Source organism: Cupressus sempervirens, chromosome 9 (assembly GCF_028749045.1).
Source record: "Cupressus sempervirens isolate cs-2001-9-10 chromosome 9, ASM2874904v1, whole genome shotgun sequence".
Lineage (NCBI taxonomy): Eukaryota > Viridiplantae > Streptophyta > Pinopsida > Cupressales > Cupressaceae > Cupressus > Cupressus sempervirens.
This window is the reverse complement of record NC_143126.1, coordinates 634,097,595-634,124,072: the sequence shown is the minus strand read 5'-3', so window position 1 is coordinate 634,124,072 and position 26,478 is coordinate 634,097,595. Positions and strand designations below refer to the sequence as shown.

The window sequence follows — 26,478 nt, the reverse complement described above, 5'->3', positions numbered from 1 at the left end:
CTTAGTGAAAAAAAAAGCTAAGTTTTTAAAACATGTAATGGCCTTCCAAGGATACGATTTGCATGGAAATGGCCTTTTGCATATTAAAGTGTTACATGTAAAGCCATTGGGAGAGTGCAATTTGACTTTTTAAAACATTTAAATGCATTTAGAATCCACGATTTTACCTTCCAAGGCCAAATTTTCTCAATGCATATTACATGATGCAAATTTTTAAAATTTGTAATGGAGTATTGAGAGTGATTTTCATTAATATTCATATTAAATGTTTTTAAAATATGTAATGGAGCCTAGAGAGTGCAATTTACATTGTTTGTTATATGTGTGCATTTTAAAACATACAATAGCACATGGAGAATGTGATTTCCCTTCTTTGCCAAGAATGCATTCATTTTAAAACACATAAAGGCTCCAAGAGAGTGCGATTTGGCATTTCAACACATTCATTTTCTATTGAAGACCACATTTTAGAAGAAAAACATGCAGATTTTTCCATTTCAAGCTATGAAATCCATTATGAGGGTGGTGTTTTTGAGTTTTAAAGCATACACATGCATTTGGGGTTCATGATTTTGCATTCACAATCCATAAACTGCTCAAATACATTCATTTTTGAGGCACATTTTTGTTAAAAACACACAAAAAATTGGGCTTTTCATTCACGTTTTTGCATTTAGGAAAGACATTTTTGCATTCACAAGTTGAAAACGAGCAATATTTATGCCTTTTCAGGGAATGTTTTTGCTAAAAACTCTCAAAAAATGGCATTTCCAGCCCATGCATTTGGATCTAGAGGGCACTTTTTTGAGTTCTAATGCATACTAATGCATTTGAATTCACGTTTTTTACCTTTTTATGCAGAAACAATCAATACTCATGCATGTAGAGAGCACATTTTTACCCAAAAACGTCCCATATATATGAGTTTCTCAAAAATGTTTTACACCTGGATGTTTCAAGATCACATTTTTGGCATTTACATATAAAAACGCCTCATTCATTGACCAACAAAGATCACATTTGCAAGCATTGAAATAGTCAAGGAGTTGCTATGAAAATTTGAAATTCGAGGCAAGACATTCATTCCAACCTCCTAATCTTGCACATTTGGCTCTTTGAGCTCCAAGTAACAAGAAGTTTTTGAACCTTTGCTATTTTGTTGCATAACATTGTACACTTGTTCAAAGACATGCAATGTATTTTGCAAATTTCCTCTAAATATGATGAAAACTTCTATTTCCAAATGCTTAGAATTTTGTCAAATTCCAATTTCGAAATTGCATATAGGAGAGCAATTTGATAGTTGTCATGTGTGAGTCAATAACCAAAGGTGTGTTTATTTTTGGTTTTTTTTGTTGCTTTGTGCATATTTTTGCATCTGCTTGTTTCTTTTATTTCCTTTTTTCTGGAAAGGTTAGCAATTGTTTCCGAAGAATACAAGAGCATATCACGCCTTTTCACTTTCCACCTTTCCATGCAAATGGATTACATCTATCCATATTTCACCAACAAATGTCAAAGCATATTACGTCCATTTCCCAATATATGCAATTACATTCCAAGAGCAATTGCATGTAAATCCATCTTTCATCCACATTTACATGTAATTCCATCCTTCAAACCCAATTACATGTAATTGCATCCCTCAAACCTAATAACAAATTTACATCAAGTTACAATTACATGTAATTACCTCTAGAGAACCTGATTTTGGTAAAAGGTGACACTTTTAAACACCAAAGTCGCCATTTGCACACATCCATATGCATCCCTACTCGCATTCTTGGCCATACCCACAAAAGCCCATCTTTTCCCACATGCAATGCACCCTTGAGAGTCCAATATTGGCCATTTTCGCCTAAATACATATGCTTTCAGGTCCATTTCCAGCCATCATATGTGTTCCATAAGTATCTAATCCATACTTCGAACACTCATCCTTTGTAAACCTATTGTTAAGACTTGAAAATCTCAAAGCTTTCATGGATTCAATCCCATTGAAACTTTCATGTTGCAACAAGTCACGATAGTTCAGAACTTCTTCAAAGAACAGAGACATCCCATCAAGAACACATGCTTTGGTTCTTGGGAAGCAATTATTCATTTGATCTCCATTTTCCCAATGGTTGTCTAAGAACCTAAGTTCGTGTGAGAATGAGCCAAGCAGTTTGCTTCAAAAAGAAAAAATGAAAAAAATATTAAAGGTGTTGATGGAAAGTTATTCTAAGTTTATATCCGGACACAATCGAGAAAGTTGTCAAAGTGTTAGAGACTTCAAAATGTGTCAATCTACAAACAAGAATTCACGACAACTTGAATGAGGAAAAGCTTGATCGCATCAAGTTTTAAAATGGCAATGTGTAATTCATCAAAGAGAGTTAGGGGTTATCAAAAGATGCAACATCATGGTTATCAAGGTGAATGCAATGGCACAAAATATAGGAACTCCCAATCCTGTGATCATCCAAAATGGCATCATCAAGTACAACACCTTTGCAGACAATCTATAGGATTGATTCCTCAGAATCAACAACCTCAACATTTTCTTCAAATGATTTTCATGTCAGTAATTGTAGAGAATAAATTGCATGAAATTACGTAATTACATGGAATTGAATTACATATCCTTATGGCATAGAACCCAATAGTTTCTCACCTAGTTTGACTGGGTCAATGTTGGTTGAGTTGATCCCACATTTTTCTCCACTTTTTTCTCAACTTCTTTACCTATATAAAGGAGTGCCCTCTCGTTGTAAAAATCATCTTTTGTTGCATGCAAGAAAGCTTTGCCAAACTGGTGCAAGCATAACTTTCATTGTGTAGTACCAATTTGGGAGAAAAGTGAGTAAAGGAGACAATTGGATTCAAAGCTTTAACTAGAAGCAATTGTGATAGCATAAATTAGAAGCTTTGGTGATAATTTTTGTCTATTGTCTTTGCTTCATGTTATTATTGTGTGTTCAATAGTAGAGCATAGTGAGTTAAGAAGCAACGAGGGCCAAAGATTTGACTCAGAGCAGTTGTGGTGATACATGGACTAGAAGCTTTGACTGTAGCTTGTATTACCTTCTTAATTCACAAAAATAGTTAGAATTCTCTACTTTTGGACATCTTTGAGCCCCAATAGTAAAGGTATTCTTATAGAATAGATTAAGATTGGACTTAGAGCCAAATCAGTACACTTTCAACTGGCCTTTGAGTTAGTGTTGGTTTATCGATATCACTGTTTCCAACATTAGATAGAAGTGTAGCTAGAGATGTTATCTTGCCCATTACTTGCTCTACGGGTGAGTAGTTTCTTTCCTGAAAGATAAGAGGAAAGAATATTGGTAATACCCTTTCAAAATATCTTAACTTCATACTTACCTTGAGTTGATCCAAGGAACAGTGAGAAGGGGCAGTCTTCCCTTTAAGGAAGGACAAAATCTGTCTCATACGTTGTGGCTGGTCATCCTATTCTACAACTAAATTTTCAAAAAACTGTCGGTTGCAAAATATCCACGCAACATACATTAAAAAAAATCAAATATCATCTGAATTTTAGATTAAATCCGAATGTGTAATTATTCCCATATAAATGGCAAAGTTATCATGTCAAGGTCCATAAAGTTGAAGTTTCAAATCTTTGTAGACTGTCCTAGCTTTTAACGTTTAGGTTTTTACTTTTCAAATGATTCTTTCAAATTTTAGCAGTGATGACTGAAATTTTAAAAATTTAAATAATTACTGCCAAAATTATTATTAGTTATGAATTAGAATTGGTAACTACCAAAGTGACTTCCATGGTGTGATCTTGTATCCTTTTATTTGTTTTGGTAAATAGTGTAATGTATCTTTTAATTTATCAATGGACATGCCTATTCTTCAAAAACAAATTGATAACTCCTTTTTTAAAACACTAAAAAAATTTAAAACAGTGATTAAAGCTGGCTGCTTTTATAAAGGGTTCATTTGGTTTTAGAAATCAGGAGCAACTTTAAAATGCAGTAGCAAATTTTAAAGACATAATAAATCAATAAAAACCAAAACTGTAATCACAGCCAAAAGAGGAATCAGTGGTCAAGTTATTCCAGTTGATCTTGTTTTTAAAGCATAGACCATTGTAGACAATTTTCTGGAAATTCTCTTTTCCAACTTTTATATTACCTCAAAGTTAAAACAACAATTGCTTCTCAAAGAAAATCATAACACCAGAAAACTAAAAACCTGTAGCAAATAGGCATCCACATTTATTGAGTGTAAACACTGATTGGTTGTTACTAACCTTTTTCTACCTGAGGCCTCCTTAGCAAAAAATTGCGTACCCTGAAAAGATTCCTAACACATAACAGCAGCTGGCCTGGGAACTTAATTGCAATGCCATATCTGTAATATCATAATATGTAGTAGAGTGTTATTAGATATAAAATACAACTAGAAAGAGGACATTTATCATGAATGAAGGGAAATCTTTTAATCACAACAAATATGATGATTCAAAAATAAACATTAGATACTGCAAATATAATTTGACAGTGTCCAAAATATAGTAAATTTAACAGGATAATTCACAGTCAATTCTTCTGGAGTGTGTTTAATGATTAATCTATGGAACTCACTTCTCTCTAAAATGTTGAATATACGTCTTCATTTGACCGATTGTGATTTTTTCTGATACCATGGTACTATTAGCATTTAAATCTTTTGACACATCTGTCACGTGATACAACCTTCCATTATGAGGTGTTTCAACAATAGAGTTTGGGAACATCTCCAAAGGAAGAGTTCCACAGGCTGTCTGAACACAATTCCTTCTGTGGGTAGAATATTTTTCATGCAACTGTGCTTCTGAAAAAGAAGCCCTTCTAATACATTCCCAGTCAATGGATGAAGCCACTTCCTGAAAAGTATCGCCAAGTGCTGGGAGAAGCAAATACATCATATTTGGCTTCCCAGTTTCATTGATTCTTTCATTCAATTTATCCAGTGTCTGATCCATCAGAAAGCCAAGAATGGTTACTTGAAATTTCCTTGCAATCTCAACCTGGAAAGGAGATAGTAAAACTAAGAATTACCATCGAATCAAATCTAAAATTTGGGAAAGCTGAAAAAAGTCGTCATAAGGTACATTTCAATCCCATCAGTTTGCAGCTCAAACACATTATCACCTCATGGGAAGTGAGGTCAAGTGATCCATAATATGCAATTTGAACATCAACACCACCATGAGTTGTCTCCAGATGTATAAGAATGCTTTCCACAGGTGTATCAAATTTCTGCCTACTAAGCAGCAGCACATTGCAAAAGGGGACAGGGTATGAAAAATTCTGTCTGAAAGGCAAATTGTAACAATGAAATGACACATTGGCCATCTCTAGATCCCACTCTCCAACCAATTTATTTGGGACATAAAAAGGATAGGACACCTTGTAATCCTCCTTTCCTACACAAAAACATGTTTTTCTTAGTTGAGATTTGACAGACTTTAATTCCAAGCAGTAATTCAAAAACAATTCTATCAACTAACTAGTATGCTTTTCTAAGGCCATCAGAAAATCATTGTATACGCTATGAGTTAATAGGTTTTACAAAAGAGCTCCAAAACTTATAATCTCACCACCTCATTCTCACCAATATCTCATCACCCATTTAGCAATACCACATTCATAAAATGAAATCCTACTTAAAAAACACAAAGTCGCGGCCAAGTATCTGAGAAAGGTCTGTACTCCAAAAGCAAAAACAAATTAACTTTGAAAATGTACATTCACAAGAAGAATAACAAACCCAAAAGCTAAAACCTTTGTATTTTTCAAGTCTCAAAAGCACCATAAACAAATAATCAAGTGTTGGTTGTGTGTCCATTTTCTAGATACCTGGATGAAAATACGGATCTAAAGACCTGCAACCTATTGAATATTTCAAGAATCTTAAAATTATCTAGGACAAACCAAAAAATGGTGTCTACTTATTACTATATCTTTTCTGGTTTACCATTGTCATCTCATGTAAAATATAGTACTATTTACAAAGTCCCCAATTCCAAGCTGAGCATGTCATGCCACAATGTTCAACCAAACTATTTATTAGTAAGTAGTAGTAACCTAACTGATATTCACTAAGATAATCAACTATGTGACAATCTCATAAATAAGGCACTCAGTATTCTCATATGCATGTTTTGATACATTCTATTGCTCCAATAATTTCACTGCAATGACATTAACACTTTTGTAAATTGTCATGTTTACATATTTCTGCTACCATACTACGATGTTGGTACACTTAATAAATTAGCAAGGGTAATCAAAGCAACCAACCTTTTCATTCAGAATTGAAGATTTTAATATTAGAAATTGCAAATTTGCAGTTCTTGTGCAAGTGTCAGTATTTTGGAAGATATTGTGGAGTGTTTGAAATCTATTTACTGCTGCAAACATTTTTCAAGCACCGGATTGAATAAGATTGAATCATTTGTGTGTTTGAAGCAGACACTTCCCCACTTATTGTCAGTCTCGTGGTGGCAATTCAATACTGTAGCCTTGTAACATTTTTCTGTCCATTCCCAGGCACTGTGTTTTCAACATTAAACAAATTATTCATTAGAGTTTGCTGAGCACCAGGTTGAGAAAGAAGACATTTGTAGCAACCATTTCTGCACTTGTTTTCAGTCTCATAGTGGCCATACAACCCTACATCAGCAAGCCAGCACGTCTTGCAGCAGTCATACAAGTCAACAGTTCCATCGTAATTGTTTGTAAATTGATTTTAAATTGCAGAAACTTTTAAAATACCATTTCAAGCTCACGGTCGTTTCAAAATGTTCCAAGTAAAATAAATCAGCTTACAGAGGGCTTCAACAATTTATGTTTGGTGTTTCCAAAGCCCTAGCCTACTCAAATATCTGTGTTTTTGGTAAATCTAAGGTTTATACAGAGATTAAAAATTTACAATAGATGAGATTCGATCCAAAGTTTTTGTTTGGAGTGCATATCAGCATTTGGTAGTTTGATAACTCAATTCAAGTCATTGGGTTCTATTTGGTTAGCTGCTCCAGTTTATGTTGATTTCAGGATTAAAACATTAAAAAAAGAAAATTGAGAAAATTCTTTGTTGAGGCATTCCTAATCATTATTTTCTTACAACAATCCTTCAATTAAAGACTCAAACATAGCACAAAATTTCTGGGATCCCAAATAATTTGTTCAAAAATAAGGAAAAGGATTTAGTCTTATTTTGTAGTTTTCACACCATTGCTCCATTGCAAATTGGGATACCCTCTCTTTTTCTTTAGCTAGTAGGAGTAGTTGTCTTAGGTGGTTTTAGTTAAGAAGCTTTTTTCAAGTCTCCAAGTCCGGGATGAGTTTGGGCAATTTTGGCTCAGTAGGAAGTGATTTTGGTGTCGAGTTTATGTGGGCATTTTTTGTGTCACTTAGAGGAATTTCTATGGTCTAGGTCCAAGTGGAAAGTGAAATTTCTTGGTTTGAGAGAGATGGGTTTCTATGTTAGAAAAGGGCACAAAGTTTGTGAGAGATCCAAGTCCTAGTGGAAATTTCAGATCTTCCGAAATCTCCCCTTTTGTGGAACTTTCAGATCTTTCGAAATCACCCATTTTGTGGGAATATAGGATCTTCCGAAATCTCCCCTTTGGAAATTTTGCATTTTCCAAAATCTCCCCTTCGGTGAAAATTTCACATCTTCTGAAATGTCCTCTTCTGTGGAAATTTTACATCTTCCAAAATCTCCTCTGTTGTTTAGTGTGGAGCCTGATTAGTCCCCAAGTGGGAGATTTTTAGATTGTGGTGACTGATCAGGAAAGTACTGTACATACTTCATAAATTCTTTCGGGTTCGGGGCATCGTTTTTCGGGCCCTATTTCATCGGAATTTTGGGCCGACATGTAATTATTAATTATAACCCTAAAGCGGTTAAAATACTTGTATAATAGGGCTTAGGGTTATGGATTGTTTCATAAGGTGTGATGCGAAATAGGTTCTTGCGGCAGTATTGAGCTGTAAGGGATTACAAATTGTAATAAGGTTGTAATCACTGGATCGTAAAAATATTAGACCTGTTGTTTGGTGGACGTAGCCCAGGGATTGGGTGAACCACATTAAATCTTGGTGTCTTGTGTTCTTTTCTATGTGATCTATTATTTTCTGTTATTGGTTATATTTGCATGTAATTGTTATTTCCGTCCGTGGTTTAATCCTAAATTCTGGTGTTTTGTGTTCTTTTCTGTGTGATCTATTATTTTCTGTTATTGGTTATATTTGCATGTAATTGTTATTTCTATCCGTGGTTTAATCCTACCAAGTTAGAATTAAACCATAGATAGAAATAACAATTACATGTTGTTAGGATTAAACCACGGATAGAAATAACAATTACGTGCAAATATAACCAATAACAGAAAATAATAGATCACACAGAAAAGAACACAAGACACCAAGATTTAATGCGGTTCACCCAATCCCTGGGCTACGTCCACCAAACAGCAAGTCCAATATTTTTACGATCCAGTGATTACAACCTAATTACAATCCGTAATCCCTTACAACTCAATACCGCCGCTAGAACCAATTTCCCATCACAACTTATGAAACAATCCCTAAGCCTAAGCCCTTTTATACAAGTATTTTAACCGCTTTAAGGTTATAATTAATAATTACATGTCAGCCTAAAATCTCGATAAAATAGGGCCCGAAAAATGATGCCCTGAACCCCAAAGAATTTATGAAGTATGTACAATACTTTCCTGATCAGTCACCACACTCTAACAATCTCCCACTTGGGGACTGATCAAGCTCCACACTAAACAACAATCTCCCACTTGGAGACTGATCCTGTAGCAATACCGCTACCACATGGAGCTCCCACTAGATCAAACCACACTGGACTCTACTATTCTTGTATTCATATTCAGTCTAGAAGACCAACTGAAGCTGAAGAGGAGTGCAGCTTCTCCCTTGTTACTACCTTTGTCAACATATCTGTTGGATTATCATTGGTATGTATCTTCTCCAACTTTAACTATCCATCCTCCAAAACTGACCGAATGAAATGGTACCGCAACTGCATGTGTTTGGTCTTTGAATGCAAAGCTGAATTCTTTGCAAGATGAATGACACTTTGACTATCTGTGAACAAATAATTATCCTTCTGAGGATGTCCCAATTCTTGCAAGAAGAACTGAAGCCATATCATCTCCTTGGCTGCCTCTGTAGTGGATAAAGCATTAACCCTTTGTAACCTAGAAACCTAGCTCACGTCCGCCCCACCAACAGTAAAGACATAACCTATAGTACTCCACCAGGTATCAATATCCCCTACCAAATCTAAGTTAACATAGCCTTGTAAATCAATAGTGGAGCCCTCAAAGTGCAAACACTTATTGGATGTTCCTCTCAAATATTTGAGAATCCATTTGACAGCATTCCAATGCTCAATGCCGGGATGACTCATATACCTGCTAACAACTCCCATTGCATATGCAATATCTGGCCTAGTACATACCATAGCATACATCAAGCTTCCTATAGCTGAAGCATAGGGTACCGTGGACATCTCATCCTCATTTTCTTGTGTCTAGGGACACATCTCCTTGGTCAATTTTAAATGACCAGGTAAAGGTGTGCTGACAGCTTCAGCATTCTCTATAGAGAAATGTTGCAACACCTTCTCAACATAAGCAGCCTGAGATAGCGTCAATGTTCTAATTTTCCTATCTCTGCAAATCTTCATACCAAGCATTTGTTTTGCTGCCCCCAAATCCTTCATAGCAAATGCATGTGCTAATTGGCTTTTTAGCCCCTTAATGTGATCCATGTTAGACCCAGCTACAAGCATATCATGAACATATAAACATAAAATAATGTAGCTATCATCATCCAACCTCTTAAAGTAGACACAATGATCTAAATGACACCTACTGTAACCATGCTCATGCGTAAAACTGTCAAATTTTAGATACCATTGCAGAGGTGCTTGCTTCAAGCCATAAAAACTTTTCTTCAATTTGCACACTAAGTTCTCCTTACCTTTGACCGCAAATCCTTGTGGCTGAGCCATATATATCTCTTCATCCAAATCACCATGAAGGAGGTTGTTTTAACATCTAGCTGCTCTAAATGCAAATCTTCAGTAGCCACTAGACTTAAAACAGTATGGATAGAAGTCATTTTAACAACAAGAGAAAATATCTCATCAAAATCAATTCCCTTTTCCTATGCAAATCCTTTTACAACTAACCTGGCTTTAAATTTTTTCTTACCTCCTTCCTCTTCTTTTAACCTATAAACCCACTTATTCTGTAAAGCCTTTTTATCTACAAGCAACTTGCACAAATCCCATGTCTTATTCTTCAGCAAAGAGTCCATTTCATCTTTCATTGCAGACTCCCACTAAATCTTAGTATCCACCTGCACAGCTTCATCATAACTTTAAGGTTCACCGGGATCAGTAAGTAAAATAGAATACAAGGAGAAAATCTTTGTGGAGGTCTAATTTGCCTTGTTGACCGTCTAAAATTCACCGATGTGTGTGGTATTTGTTATTGCGGTTGTTGCACATCATGATAAATGGCTGGAACATCAGCTTTTGGAGTATCATCCAGCACTACATAATCATCTTCTTCCTTCTCATGTTGCTGCAACAAATCTTTGTACAACACTTTCTCATTGAATATGACATCCCTGCTTCTTACAATTTTATGATTTTCAAAATCCCAAAGCCTATAACCAAACTCATTAATGCCATATCCAACAAATACACATTTCTCTGACTTAGCTTCTAGTTTGGTTCAATTTTTAGAATCTATGTGAGCAAATGCTTTACAACCGAAGGTTTTGAGAAAAGAATAACTCACCTTCTTACCGGTCCATGCGTCCTCTAGAATACCACAGCCCAAAGGAGTAGACGGACCTCTATTAATCAAATATACAGCAGTATTGACAGCCTTCATGCACATGTGTAAGGGCAACCCAGCATGCAACCTCATACTCCTTGCATGTTCCATTATAGTCCTGTTCATTCGTTCAACCACTCCATTTTCCTATGGAGTCTTTGGAACAGTTTTCTGTTTACAAATACCATTAGTGGAGCAATAATCTTCAAATTCATGATTGCAATACTCACCACCATTATAAGATCTGAGACATTTTAATTTTTTACCAGTCTCATTTTCAACCAAGCATTTTCATTTCTTAAAAGTTTGAAATACATCAAATTTCTGTCTAAAGAAATAAACTCATACTTTTTTAGTTGCGTCATCAATAAATGTAACATAATAATGGGAGCCACCAAGGGAAGATACCTAAGCCAGTTCTCATACATTTGCATGCACAAGCTCTAACTTCTCCTTTTTGTTTTCCTTCCCAGTCTTTACAAAACTCACTCTCTTTTTTTTTCCATACACACAACTTTCACAGAAATCCATATTAACACATTTCAGGCCTGGTAAAACTTTTTTTGAATGAAGTACTTTCATACCTTTCTCACTCATGTGCCCAAGTCTGTTGTGTCACAGTGCTATATCAGAAGCTACAACAGCTATTTGTTCTCCCTGCTCAACTGCAACAATTGTTCCTGAACATTCATTTTTCTCTAAAACAATTAAAGTAGAAGAAACAATATGACCTGAACAAAGATATAAGGTGTCTACTTTCACACCTTTTCCTACTACAAGGGAACCTTTTGAAACCTTCCAATTTTTATCATTAAAAGTAACTACACAACCCTCATCACCAAGTTGCCCTATTGAAATTAAATTTCTACTCAACTTTGGAATATGTCTTACCTCATGTAGTAGCCAATGATTCCCATTCTATAATTTAATCTTAATTTTTCCCTTTACAACAATCTGACAGAGTTCATTATCCCCCAAATAAACAAGCCTAAAATCCCTTTGGACATAATCAATGAAATAACCTCTATGAGATGTAGAATGAAATGAAGCACCAGAATCTAAAACCCATGAATCATCAACACTTTCTAAAGACAAAAGCAAAGCATCGTCTTCGGATTTGTTACTTGCCACATTTGCCTCTTTGTCTCCATTTGATTTATCTCCTTCATTTTTCTTTCAATTCCAGCAATCTTTCTTTTTCTACCCTGGTTTCCCACAATACCACCAGTTGTTTGGTCCTCTCAATTGAGACCTTCTACCCTTTGACTTTCTTCTTGATTTTCCACGATTTCCAAAATTACTTCCTCTCTGAGTCGTTCTGCCCCTACTTTGTGCATTCAAAGCACTTCCTGATATAGATCCACCTAAGGTTTTCTTATGAGTTTCCTCACTCAAAATAACACCAATCACATCATCATATTTTAGGGTATTAGATCCAGGAACAGAATTACTCATAGCCATTACCAAGCCATTCCAGCTTTCAAGCAAACAACACAAAATCAAGAGAGCCCTAATTTCTTCTTCAAAATTGATATCCACAGAAGATAACTGACTAGTAATAGTATTAAACTCATTTAAATGATCTGTAACAGATCTACCTTCTACCATTTTCATATTAAATAAACGCTTCATGAGAAATACCTTGTTTGAAGCGGAGGGCTTTTCATACAGTGTCGCTAGGTTTTTCATCAATTCTTCTGTCATCTTTGCTTTTGTAATATTAAATGCCACCAATGGTGCCATGCATAATCGAATGCTTCCAAGTGCCTTTCTATCCAAAAGATCCCATTCATCATTTGACATAGATCCCTGATTCTTGGCTTTGCCTTCCAACGACTTCCATAAATCCTTCTGATATAGATAGTCTTACATTTGCATCTTCCATAACTGAAAGTTCTGCCCATTAAACCTATCAACCCTCAGCTTACCCTCATCTGCCATTGCTTCCACTCAACCATGAGACTCCCACTCAACCGTGAAACTTTCTTGCAGAGGATAACTGAAAAACAACTAGGCTCTGATACCACTTGTTAGGATTAAACCACAGACAGAAATAACAATTACATGCAAATATAACTAATAACAAAAAATAATAGATCACACAGAAAAGAACACAAGACACCAAGATTTAACGTGGTTCACCCAATCCCTAGGCTACGTCCACCAAACAGCAAGTCCAATATTTTTACGATCCAGTGATTACAACCTGATCACAATCCGTAATCCCTTACAGCTCAATACCACCACAAGAACCAATTTTGCATCACACCTAATGAAACAATCCCTAACCCTAAAGAATTTATGAAGTATGTACAGAACTTTCCTGATCAGTCACCACAATCTAACATCCCCTCTTGTGGAAATTTCAGATCTTCCGAAATCTCCCCCCTCTTCATTCCTCCCAAAAAACTCAAGACTTGGGCCTTTATTCAATTGCAACTCAAGCAGTGCAATTTTACAGTAATGAGAGGAAGAAATTGATAATTTTTTTCCAAAGGATTTTCCCTCCACTGGAAATGTCGCAAGCTCGAAAATTTTGTACCTTCTACAATTTCCCTACATTGAGCCTCCCAAGTTTGACATCCACTAAGGCATTGGAAAATCGGTTTATGGCATGAAGGCAACATGATGATCAAGAGTAAAGCAAGGAATCATCAAGGAACACTCAAATGAGGAAATTTTAAGAACACCATGCCCGGCGGAAATTTTGCAACTTCGGAATTTTCCACTCCAGTGGAAATTTCGGATCTTCTGAAATTTGCCCAGCCAACTATTATTCTTTGTTAATTGCTGAAACCACCATACCTCTCCTCTCAAAACTCAAAAAAAAAATTAAAAAAACAAACATGAGGATAGAGTGTGATGAAAATTCGAAATAAAAAATAAAAAAGTATAACAATAAATGGTTTTGGATAGCGATTAGATTAATGTTTGCCTTGACTTTGCAAAATTGGTGGTTTTAAGTTAGGATGAGTTTTTATTATTATTGTTGTGATCTTATTTTAGTGTTACACAAGTTCACGAACTCAAGGTAAAACCCAAGCACACCAGGTGTGCGTATGTGCCAGGTGTGGGTATGCCATGCACCTGCACTCTGCCATTGCCACCAAAGCGACACCACACCGTTCGACACAACCGGTGAGTGCGGGGGTGCGTACAAGGTGGATCCAAGGGAAGCGCACAGTGCGTCCAGCACCCATGTTGAAAGGTTAATTTTTTTTTTATAGTTTTTTTATATTGTCTTACTACCCATGAGGAGTCCAGTGGTTCTAGTGATGAGGACCTCGGTTTAGGGGATGATTAGAGAGCTCCAACCTTTGCATTGTAGATTGTACTCACTGTGATATGACCATGATAAATTATTTCATTTCATTATTTTATGCTACTTTGCTCATTGTAATCATGAGTTTCTTGATCTTTATGATACATCATATATATGATTTGAACAATGAATTTTGAATCTTTCATCTTTATCATTTGATAGTCAATGGTTGACTCACATGGTACTATGTATGATTTATATTTTTTATTTATCAATATCATTATTTTTAAAACTTTAATGTTATTAACGTCAATGAGTATGTTACTAAGTTCAATGGTCTTGGTTATGAAGTTTCAAGTTAGAAGTTTGAACTTATGATTCGTGAATCACATTTCACTTTTCTATATTTATTGTTCAACTATATTTGGTATGTTATATTGAAGTATCATTTCATAATTAGCATTTCAAGTATTAATTAGCATAAGTCTCTTTGTGATAACCAACAAATCACATCATTAAACTGAGTGCAGTCCAAGATTAAGAAGGAACCTTGGAATTCATTTCATGATCTTTCTTTGCAAGCTTGGCATGAGAGATGACCTTATATCAAGAAAGGATTAGAGATGACCTTATATCAAGAAAGGATTGAGTATTTGGTGTTTCTCCCCAAAACATTAAGTATTTGACGATTAAGAAGGAACCTTGGAATTCATTTCATGATCTTTCTTTGCAAGCTTGGCATGAGAGATGACCTTATATCAAGAGAGGATTGAGTATTTGGTGTTTCTCCCCAAAACATTAAGTATTTGAGTATGCATGTTGTAGTTGAACAAAACTCACATTAACATGTCCATTTTTATATAGGTGGCAAGCCATACATTATAACATATAGAAACACAAATCAATCACCAAGCACACTGCATGAACTCCTAATAGAAATAAACAGTGATAAGTAACAAAGAACATAATGAAAAAAAAAAAAATCTCTATCTATATATAATCTCATTCATTTTACTCAAGTGTAAAGAAGATTTATTGATACTCCAAAATTAACATGATTTGTTTAACCTCAACTACCTACCTTTTTCAATTCCACTTTCATCTTCTTCTTCTTCTTTTTCCTCCTTTGCTGGTAGGAGTTGATCTGTCAATGCTCCAGCTTCATGCAGCTTCTTACATGTCTCAAGACATACTAGTTGCTTCAACATATTATGTTTCCCCTGAACCTTAATAGTCAAGACAGGACAATTCCTAGGTAGTTCCATTATGCACTCGTTAATTTCCTTGTTAATATTGAATGTAGGCCGAGGTGTATAATATCTGAGTAACAACAATGAGCACAACTCATTTAAGATGACTAAAATGGCAATAGATTCTCAATAAAAGAAACATAGAAGCTCAATTTCTACACTATACGTTCAGCACCATATTTATTTTTCAACAAACTAAGAACCACAATATGTATAAATTTAAGAATGAAAAATATTATGCACATCTGAATCTCATCATGAATGTTCATCACATGAAACATAGAAGCTCAATTTCTACACTACATGTTCAGCACCATATTTATTTTTCAACAAACTAAGAACCACAATATGTATAACTTTAAGAATGAAAAATATTATGCACATCTGAATCTCATCATGAATGTTAATAATTACCTATCTCCAGGCAACTGTGAACAGTAGTAATGGATCAATGCTACACTGTGGTTCAATGAAACTATAGCCTTCGTTGATTCCACACAATAAAATTCCATATTTTGCATTGGCTCTAAATGCAGGTCATATGGCATGCGAGTTTGATTCAATGCTGTGTCTCTCATGATTTTCTCACTCTTAATATAATTGTCAATCTTTTTCTCTTCTTCAACATCCCCTCTGTAAGTAACCAAAGGAATAGCCATTACATAAATACCAAATATGTGCTACAAATGATATAATTACATTATTATCACGAAGAAAAAAGGATCAACATATATTTCCTACAAGGTATGTACCTTGAAAGAAGTTACAACATAATATTTTTTTATTTTATTTGAAATAAATCATAATGAAACCACAAATTGCTAACTTGAAATTGATTTCAAATATGCAAAGATGGGATGAAATGGCATCATGAGGGAAAATACAAAAATAACTGTATGTCATTATGAAATCACATAAAATAAATTATTTTAAAGCCCATAAGTGACTATGGTATTTAATTGGCAAAGTGATAAGAACAACAATCAAGGATGCAGGAGAAGTACTAATAACAGTAACGGAAGACAAGCACGGATCCAAAGAAAAAAAAGAAAGAGATGACATAAAAAACTGAACCCAAAAAGAAAACATCAGACCATATGTCATCTCCCGTTTCAAATAAATTTAGTTTGAATGAATTAACAGTGCATTCCTACATCTTCCGGGCTAACGTATATATGTAGGGAAACAATTAATTTAATATTTGTTATGTTTCTAGTGGAATTTCATGCTTGAAAATCAATTCCAAAAAAATTAATAATTTAAAATATTAAATTTATTTTTTATAACTGTATATGGGGTGTGGAATTCCCCAAGAAACTTATAAATAGAGTCAGGCAGTAAAAAGAAGATTATGAGTGAGTTATGACAATGGTATGTGAAATGGTCCTCGCTATAAAGGTCACTAAAAACCCAATACTCTACTGTGGCAATTAGTCAAATAGTTTGCAGACAAGCTCTGACAAAGCTACTAACTTACACCAAAACTGAACTGATACCACGGAAAGAGTCCTGCTGGCTCTCTAGAATGGTGTTGGATGAACGCTTTTGATTTTTATTTGAATTTTCCAGAATATATAAATACTTAAACAAATAACATGTAAATGAAACAAACTGAGATTGCCAACAACAAACCATGAATTGCAATCAATCATTACAACTATAGTTTATAAACAAATTGCTAACTAGGCACCTGAACATTTGTTGGCATTTGTATTTACGACAAGGACCAATAAACTTCAACTCCAATTGTGGCAGCATTGCTAGCAGATACCGGCGCTGGTAGTATGAATCCAAATGCTAGACGTCTAGCCAAATTTGCACACAAAACAGAAAATGCTATCCGCCTAATATAATTTGATAGTGATGAATGACAATTCTGCTGTCGGCTTGCTTCTTGCGCAAAACTGTTATTGGGGCCCAACACGAATCCACCAATCCCGGTGTTTGTTACTGCTGATGAGAACGCGGCCAGTTCAGTTCGCTAGATTCCCATCTTCAGCGACGTATGTCATAATTTATGCCTATCCCGTCTAGAGAGGATGGACGATTTCACCCCTTGATTATGGTGGGTGGTCCTTGGGTGTAATTGCTTGCAAATGCGTGGCAGAGTGATTCTACTCCAGCTCGAGTTCCACCTTTAACCTCTGCCCGGGTATAATACAGTCACCCACCAAACTTCAGACTTGCGGTACCACGCTGGTCTTAATATTGATTGCGTTATAATGAGGGAGGCCGCCCTGCCGGATGTCAAAGCTCTTACATGCTCTGCAACTTCCTTACGCTGAACTGGAATGGACTATTAACGATGAATCCTCATTCAGATTTATCGCTGCTGCAGGATATTGTGTGCGAGTTAACAGGATTCCGCCACTTGTGATTGGAGCTTGACAGACAAGATTTGATCCGTTTGATACTAAAAACCTTGTGCCCTGAGTCGTGCGTGAATATGGAGCGTGATTGAGATATGCTGCCTGTCTGCTAATGGGGATTACAGCTTCAGAAATTCAGGAAATTCATCAAACTTGGCTGCTTCTTCCAATTCGATAACTGCCTAGTGGTATCAACCCTTCTTAATTAGTAATCAATTCCCTTCTGAAACTCGCCTCCAATACAGACTCCTCAATACTGCCCTTGAATTATGATCTGAATCGGATCCTTCAAAGGGTAGTGATACAAGAACCACAAAAAATTGGCCTTAAGCCACAAATAGACGCCCTGATGAAATGACTGAATATCACCTCCAATCTGCAATAATTCAGATGATATTTCACACCCTCAAAATTGCGTACCTATTGAGAGTTATCGTTCTCAATGGCCAGTTGTGACAATTGTAGAAACCCTAGGTTCCACAATGCACCCGTGATTGAATCACAATCTAAAATCAAAAGAGAGATAAAACAACTGCCTAATTCGAATGGAGCCCCGGGGTGCCTATTTATTCTTTTCTCTCCACCTTCTCCAGAGACTTCTAGAACAATTTTGATCTTATCTCTTAAGTGACTTTATTAAATATTTTATAATCCAAGTCACTTTATTAAATTAATTAAATATAAAGTTATCTTTTAATATTTATTTATTTGATAACTTTATAAGTAATTAACTTAATATCATTTATTAAAATGATTAATTAGTCGTCCTCATAAAATATTCATTATTTTGGACAACCAAGTTAATCAAATTAATTAATCAGACTGCCACCGAAAATTGGGGACATGACAGTCCGCCCTTCCTGAAATTGCTTGTCCCCAAGCAATGGCTGAACCCTGAACCAATCAATCTGCCTGGATCCCAAATGTAAATCTGTGTATCATCCCAATCCTCACCATACTCCCGTGGAGAAATCATCAATATCAACAACTGAGAAACTATATTCAATACCAAACGACCTGACAACTCTGATGGAATCATCTGAAAACCAACTGTAGATGTTGGTAGAAGAAAACATTCTGCGGAACTCAAGCCAACTGAAACATCAACTCTATCAAAACTCAAGCCCCTGTCAAAATGACACCTGCACCCAACTGCACTGTAGATATGACAACAGCCATAGGTACCTGAATCACTGCCAGCAAATCCAATCTCTGAAAAACTGCTCCAGGTGTGTCGATGCTGCAGGCTGAGTAACTTGCTACTACCAATTTTATTTTTCAAAGATGGTGCCAATCTATCCCCTAATGGATGGTAAGAAACTGGAGCCAATCTACATCTGCATGAAATAAAATCTTCTATCTCTGTGTCAAAAGAAAAATGATGAGTGTACCCTACCGTATAATGCCGATAAGAACCTCCAAATTCTGCTGCTAGCTCATCATCACTGAACTGGTAATCAACATATGGCTCCAATCTCTGACTCCGAGTGACTGTAAGTCGGATAGGTCCCTGTGCACTCTGCTCAACAAACCCCTCCTCGAGATCCCTGTGAGGTAACATAGTAGAAAGGACCCCTATAATCTTCTCAACCAATCTACAAATAACACTAGTATCTTGGATGAGAACACCTTCTGTCACTTTATGCGAGTCCAAATGAACACATGCACTATCCAGCAAATACTCCATGAACGGTTTAGTGCAGTAAAAATTATACGAGGAAGCATCAATATACTTCCCTACACACCAAAACTGATCCTCCTGTGAAGGTGGCATACCCAACTGTACCACGCTGTCATTTATTAGAGAAGAATCAATCTGGAGACTCGACTCTACCGGTATCCCAAACTCATTAAGACCAACTTCTTCCAAATCCTGAATATGTGTGTCAGTCCCAACAACATGCTCCTCAGTAACCACTGCAGGAGTGTACTCACCACCAACCACCTCAATAGACAAATGAACTGGGTCTGGGGCTGGTCTTGGCCACAAATGCTCCAACTCCACGGTCACCTCCTTCAACTGAAACTGCGACTTCTGTAGATCTCGTCGTGTGTCCTCTAAAGCCTCAGTAGTCACTATGAGCTCCTGGGAAAGCTCACTCACCTCCTCTTCACGATCCAAGAGTGCCTCATAGGCTGTACTTCCCCACTCAACCAGGTGATCACGGTTAGCTACCAATCGTAAGTAATCCTGCTTCAGAATTCGGACAGCTTCACGCAAGGCATGAATCTCTGCCAAAGAAAAGTAACCACCGTTGGACTCATCCATTATAGAAGTACCCCAACCAGTGACGGCCAACAACTGACGAGCAGTATCAAAATGCTCACAAGCGATAGCAATGTCTCGCTCACTAACTTTCAACTGGCTAGTCACATGATGGCTCTGGCTGAACTGTCTCCTACAAGCCTCTTCTGGTGCTCGGTCTAAAGGAGTATCCTCATTATTATCTTCCATATCTCGCGAATCATCTCCAAGGTCCATATCAACATCCAAAATGTCAAAAGCTGTAGTACTGCTGTCAAGCTCTTCTGTACCCAAAGAATTTGTCAAAGAAGCTGTGTCTTCTAAATTGTCCATTTCATCCTCCTGGATGTCATCAGGGCCAAAATGATCCTGGGACTCATCCGTACACATTGCCAAAAATGAAAAATCTTCAACACCTTCTAGCAAGAACGGTCGTCTGCATATATAAACCAAACCCAACAACGGTGTATAAAAACCAATACCAACATCGGTCAAGCTGCTGGCGCAAAGAAAGACAACACCGGGTATTCTGCTAATCAAATCCATGATAGCACTCAAACAAACATTGCTATTATTAAGTGTTAAAGATTTCCAGTTAACTGAATCCCAAATTCTGCTGAAACATTCTCGAGTCCATATCTGTGAACAAGGGACAGCCGGTAACTCAAGCAAACTCCTTACCTGAGTAATGTGACCAACTGGCTCTACAAACTTGTCTGACCTTGTCCTTGTATCCTGGATGTGAATGCTAGATGAATGCGCAACATTATCAGCAACCACATATGACCCATCAAATGTAGAAAGCTGAGTGTCAAACGTGCCAGATGAAACTAAGCTTAGCTCCATGCCATGCTCATTCTCATGTCTCTCCCAGTCCTGTAAAGCCAAAGTTGCTCGAGTGTCCTCAAGCTCGCGAGAAACCTTGTCAATTTCCTCCTTCCTTCTCAAGGCATCTGAGTAGTCTCTGACAAGTCTAAGAAGATGGTCCCGATCTGATAGAAGATGTAGATAACTCAACTTCATTGTTCCCATTCCTTCACTAATTGCCTGTAAATCAAAGCAAGAAGATTTTGCCTGAACTCCCTTATGTCTTCCTTGTGACTGAATCATTCGGATATGCTCTTCTATCATCTCCCGCATCCTGTCATGATGAGATAAAGAAGTCACAACACTATCTTTGCTTACTTTTAGCTGACTAGTCAACTTATGTGAAGTACTACCAGTCTCAACCTCATGTGACAAAGCGTCTAACTGAGCCTGGTACTCTCTGTCAGCAAAATCATAAATGCTCAATGGCTGCTCAACTCTACCAGGTATCTCACCATCAACATTCTTATCATTATCTGAACTCACTCCACTGTAATCATTGCTTGTCGGAACCAAACTACCCTGAGTACCTGAGACATCACCCTTGGGAAACTCGTATTCAACTGTCTCAACTTGAGTATCAAGTTGACAGTTATTATCCATCAGCGTAATATCCTTCACCACTTCTTCCTGTGACCAAACTGAAACCTCTGACCGGTTGCACACTTGTTTCTCGAACTCCTCATTAAGGTTCCTAGTAACATCGCCCACTGTATCAGCTAGTGCTTTGCGAGAAGATTTTCCGAATCGAAATCCAGTTGACTTATTCACCTTAGTTGGGTCGGACAGCCTGTCATTCATACAGTGGTGCTTAACCAACAATTCAGACATGTTATGCCTTATTTTCCTGAGTTCATCTCGAACGTCTGAATAGCCCTCCTTTTGTAGAAAGGTGGGACGAGTAGGCCTATTTGCTGTCCATGATTTGCACCTGGGAGCACCTTGTGAGCCTGTCGCACTTCTATTATCCGGTGTACCTCTATCTTGAACAACTATCTCCATTAAGGTAGTCAAATCCTGTAGTGACTGAGCTATTCCATATTGTCCGGTAGTCCTGTTTCTGTAAAATTCTCTGGTTGCATCAATTCTGGGAAGTCTCGGAGAGCTCTGTGACTGTCTCTCACCCATATCTCTGCCCTAAAGTGTTGTTCTCCCGAAAATAATATCTGCTACCCAACAGGATGGCAGGAATGCTGCTCTGATACCACTGAAATGGTCCTCGCTATAAGGGTCACTAAAAACCCAATACTGTACTGTGGCAATTAGTCAAATAGTTTGCAGACAAGCTCTGACAAAGCTACTAACTTACACCAAAACTGAACTGATACCACGGAAAGAGTCCTGTTGGCTCTCTAGAATGGTGTTGGATGAACGCTTTTGATTTTTATTTGAATTTTCCAAAATATATAAATACTTAAACAAATAACATGTAAATGAAACAAACTGAGATTGCCAACAACAAACCATGAATTGCAATCAATCATTACAACTATAGTTTATAAACAAATTGCTAACTAGGCACCTGAACATTTGTTGGCATTTGTATTTACGACAAGGACCAATAAACTTCAACTCCAATTGTGGCAGCATTGCTAGCAGATACCGGCGCTGGTAGTATGAATCCAAATGCTAGACGTCTAGCCAAATTTGCACACAAAACAGAAAATGCTATCCGCCTGATATAATTTGATAGTGATGAATGACAATTCTGTTGTCGGCTTGCTTCTTGCGCAAAACTGTTATTGGGGCCCAACACGAATCCACCAATCCCGGTGTTTGTTACTGCTGATGAGAACGCGGCCAGTTCAGTTCGCTAGATTCCCATCTTCAGCGACGTATGTCATAATTTATGCCTATCCCGTCTAGAGAGGATGGACGATTTCACCCCTTGATTATGGTGGGTGGTCCTTGGGTGTAATTGCTTGCAAATGCGTGGCAGAGTGATTCTACTCCAGCTCGAGTTCCACCTTTAACCTCTGCCCGGGTATAATACAGTCACCCGCCAAACTTCAGACTTGCGGTACCACGCCGGTCTTAATGTTGATTGCGTTATAATGAGGGAGGCCGCCCTGCCGGATGTCAAAGCTCTTACATGCTCTGCAACTTCCTTACGCTGAACTGGAATGGACTATTAACGATGAATCCTCATTCAGATTTATCGTTGCTGCAGGATATTGTGTGCGAGTTAACAGGATTCCGCCACTTGTGATTGGAGCTTGACAGACAAGATTTGATCCATTTGATATTAAAAACCTTGTGCCCTGAGTCGTGCGTGAATATGGAGCGTGATTGAGATATGCTGCCTGTCTGCTAATGGGGATTACAGCTTCAGAAATTCAGGAAATTCATCAAACTTGGCTGCTTCTTCCAATTCGATAACTGCCTAGTGGTATCAACCCTTCTTAATTAGTAATCAATTCCCTTCTGAAACTCGCCTCCAATACAGACTCCTCAATACTGCCCTTGAATTATGATCTGAATTGGATCCTTCAAAAGGTAATGATACAAGAACCACAAAAAATTGGCCTTAAGCCACAAATAGACGCCCTGATGAAATGACTGAATGTCACCTCCAATTTGCAATAATTCAGATGATATTTCACACCCTCAAAATTGCATACCTATTGAGAGTTATCGTTCTCAATGGCCAGTTGTGACAATTGTAGAAACCCTAGGTTCCACAATGCACCCGTGATTGAATCACAATCTGAAATCAAAAGAGAGATAAAACAACTGCCTGATTCGAATGGAGCCCCGGGGTGCCTATTTATTCTTTTCTCTCCACCTTCTCCAGAGACTTCTAGAACAATTTTGATCTTATCTCTTAAGTGACTTTATTAAATATTTTATAATCCAAGTCACTTTATTAAATTAATTAAATATAAAGTTATCTTTTAATATTTATTTATTTGATAACTTTATAAGTAATTAACTTAATATCATTTATTAAAATGATTAATTAGTCGTCCTCATAAAATATTCATTATTTTGGACAACCAAGTTAATCAAATTAATTAATCAGACTGCCACCGAAAATTGGGGACATGACAGTATGACAAATCATGAAATAAGTATCAAAGACAGGCTATTTTGGACAGCACATTAAAATGAAGATTCAGAATATAATTTTAAATGGTTTTCCAATGAAACGGGCGTTGGGTTTTAGGTATCCAGGTTTCCTATATTAATTTGTAAACAAATTCATTCTTCATGTGTTCTTCATTTCTCATTTTCGTTGTTTTGAGAGCTTACGCTTGACAAATTCTTTTGTGGACAAGAACCAATAGTCTTTGACCCCTGGATGAGGGTCAAACTTGTTAGAGGGGGGAAATACTCTGATTCAAGAGAGTGATTCATCCAAAGATAATACTGGAGCTTCATCAATTATGCAGATTTCAACAAGTTTCATTGTAGTGTATTTGCTTACAAATTTGGTGTTACATGAGAGCTTGCATTGTTTTGTTGGTGTCATGGCCATGGTAAAGAGTTTTCTTGCTATAATATTGCTATCAAGATTCAACTATGGATTGAATCAAACTCATTGATCCATGTTTCATGAGTAGTGGTTCACAAGAACTCACGAGAATGAGAATGAATGGAACACTCAACACTCACCATTCAATTTCATTATTATTATGTGCACTACCAATTAATTAATTGATTAATTAATTAATTAAAGTGCAGATGATATATAAATGAAAAGGGAGCTTCAAAAGGGCTTTATAAAATGTGAATGTTTTAATATTTAGACCTCCTTTATGTATGTGAACAATATAATTCAACTATAGTCACTATGTGATCTCAAAAGTTCAATGATTTATTAATTAATGAAAAGGTCCAATGTGTAATTGTTCATATTGGAAAGAAAATGAGACAAGGTCAGACGATTTAAGTTTGAATTTTCAACATAAAAATATAAAGTTCATTTTAATGCAAATTGATTTATTCTGTAGGCAAATGGAGTGACTGTAGTAACACCCATTGTTCCAGACCAATATTTTTGCTTTCCTCTGACTGTAAAATTTTATCAAACAGTTTGCACACAGTTTGTGTACTTAGTTTCCTGAGTATACTTGATTCTGAGATTATAATTTGTAGATAAATATGACATTCACAAATGGCTTATATAGCAGGCTTACAACAGCAATACTGTACTATAGTCTATAAGTAAATATAGTCTATTCTGAAACTGACGATATTAAAATTAATCAGGGCTTGTACAGTGCTCATTATGCAGATACAGGCTGCTACAACACTTCCTTTTCTATCCTTAAATTTGTTCAGCCCTCTACCCAGTATGAATGAAACCATTAGATTGCTTCAGACACTCATATCTCCTTTCCTAACCTTGCTCAAACAGGTATGACTTAGTTATCAGGTATTTTTGATTGCTGTGGCATATATCAGAACTGTTGCAGACTGTTATAAACCCTCCTGGACATGTACAAACAGCTTATAGACTCATGAGACTCACCTCAGCATGTATGGCCTCTCTCTGATTTTCTCAGCCAGTATGGAAGCTTGTTCTTAATATCAATGTTGAGTAAGTACTTCTTCAAACAGCAGAGCGATTCCCAAACCCTTCAATCAAAATCTCTAGCTCACTATCACAATTTCACCAATTTCATATATTATTCAAGCTCATTGAAAGACAGCTCTTCAACCACTTTTAAGAACGCTTTTTAACAGCTCATTCACTCACCTTGACAATGTCGGATAAAGAAAATTACTTTTTTTTCCCTTTACTATAATTTCAAGTTTTTTTGTCTTTTCACCCCTATTTTTTTGTGATTGCTCTTTTGGCCATTATTTTATCACGATTGCTTTTTCTTTGATACTTCTTAAGCAATGTAACATGATTTTTTTCAACTTAAGTCCCCCAAACACTTTTTCTATGTCTCCAATGTGGTATAGCATAAAAGGAAACTGTTTTATTTAAATATCTCCCACAACTATAGATTATTCATTAATAAAGTTAATAATTAAATTACATTTAAAATTTTATTAATGCATAATAAATGACAGTAATGATAAATAAAATTTCTTTTCAAATTTAAACAATTACAATCAGCGTGTCATTGTCATTGGATGTCTGGTCCTGCCCAAAATGACTTACTATAAATAGTCAGCATGTCTGAAGTTGCCTTCAATCACCTAAAAATGACTTGCAATTGAAACTAGCTAGGCCAAATGCCCTCAAAGTCCCTTAAATGTCCTAGTTAGCCTATGGGACCATGGAGAAATAGGCTAGTGACAAAATGGTAGTACTTGTGCTTAAAAGGGCACTTCACAATGACTCAGAATAGGGATGTGAACAAAGATGCAACTATCTAGAGACATCGATTTGATGTAATCAATGTTAAGATGTCATGTCCCCTCATTAGATTGCCTATGAGTTTTCAAAAGGTTGGCGTATTATTGGATTCTTTTAGGCGAACGGGATTTTTAGGGAGCTCACCAAGTGGTTCACTGAGTATAACCAAGGGCCCTAGGACAAAAGAACACCTTCCCAATTGGTCCTTTGCAACCATTACCCAGTCCTGAGCAAAAGCGAGAAGGAAATTTGATTGACTTTATCGCACAGTTTTCAAGAGTCCAAG

The 26,478-nt window shown here is 36.6% G+C and overlaps 1 protein-coding gene and 1 long non-coding RNA gene across 11 annotated transcripts in view; one reads left to right on the top strand and one right to left on the bottom strand.

The window, feature by feature from the left end:
- The window catches only part of DCL2 (dicer-like 2), a 445,017-nt gene that overhangs the window by 201,365 nt on the left and 217,174 nt on the right, over window positions 1–26,478 (bottom strand). For 5 of the 6 annotated variants that reach the window (XM_089801429.1, XM_089801434.1, XM_089801433.1 and 2 more), the window contains 5 exons: window positions 15,812–16,030; window positions 15,229–15,467; window positions 5,148–5,422; window positions 4,599–5,023; window positions 4,265–4,365 (listed from right to left, as the gene is read on the bottom strand). In XM_089801429.1, the coding sequence (XP_089657555.1) occupies window positions 4,265–4,365; window positions 4,599–5,023; window positions 5,148–5,422; window positions 15,229–15,467; window positions 15,812–16,030 (1,259 nt within the window). The remainder of the gene's footprint in view (window positions 1–4,264; window positions 4,366–4,598; window positions 5,024–5,147; window positions 5,423–15,228; window positions 15,468–15,811; window positions 16,031–26,478) is intronic. The other variant, XM_089801435.1, reaches the window with a different exon arrangement.
- The window catches only part of LOC149540315 (uncharacterized), a 241,509-nt gene that overhangs the window by 150,314 nt on the left and 64,717 nt on the right, over window positions 1–26,478 (top strand). For 2 of the 5 annotated variants that reach the window (XR_016356386.1, XR_016356388.1), the window contains one exon: window positions 6,549–6,952. The exons of the other annotated variants lie outside the window; for them this stretch is intronic. This is a non-coding gene — a long non-coding RNA (uncharacterized LOC149540315). Of the gene's footprint in view, window positions 1–6,548; window positions 6,953–26,478 lie in introns of those variants that run through there. 5 annotated transcript variants of the gene reach the window in all.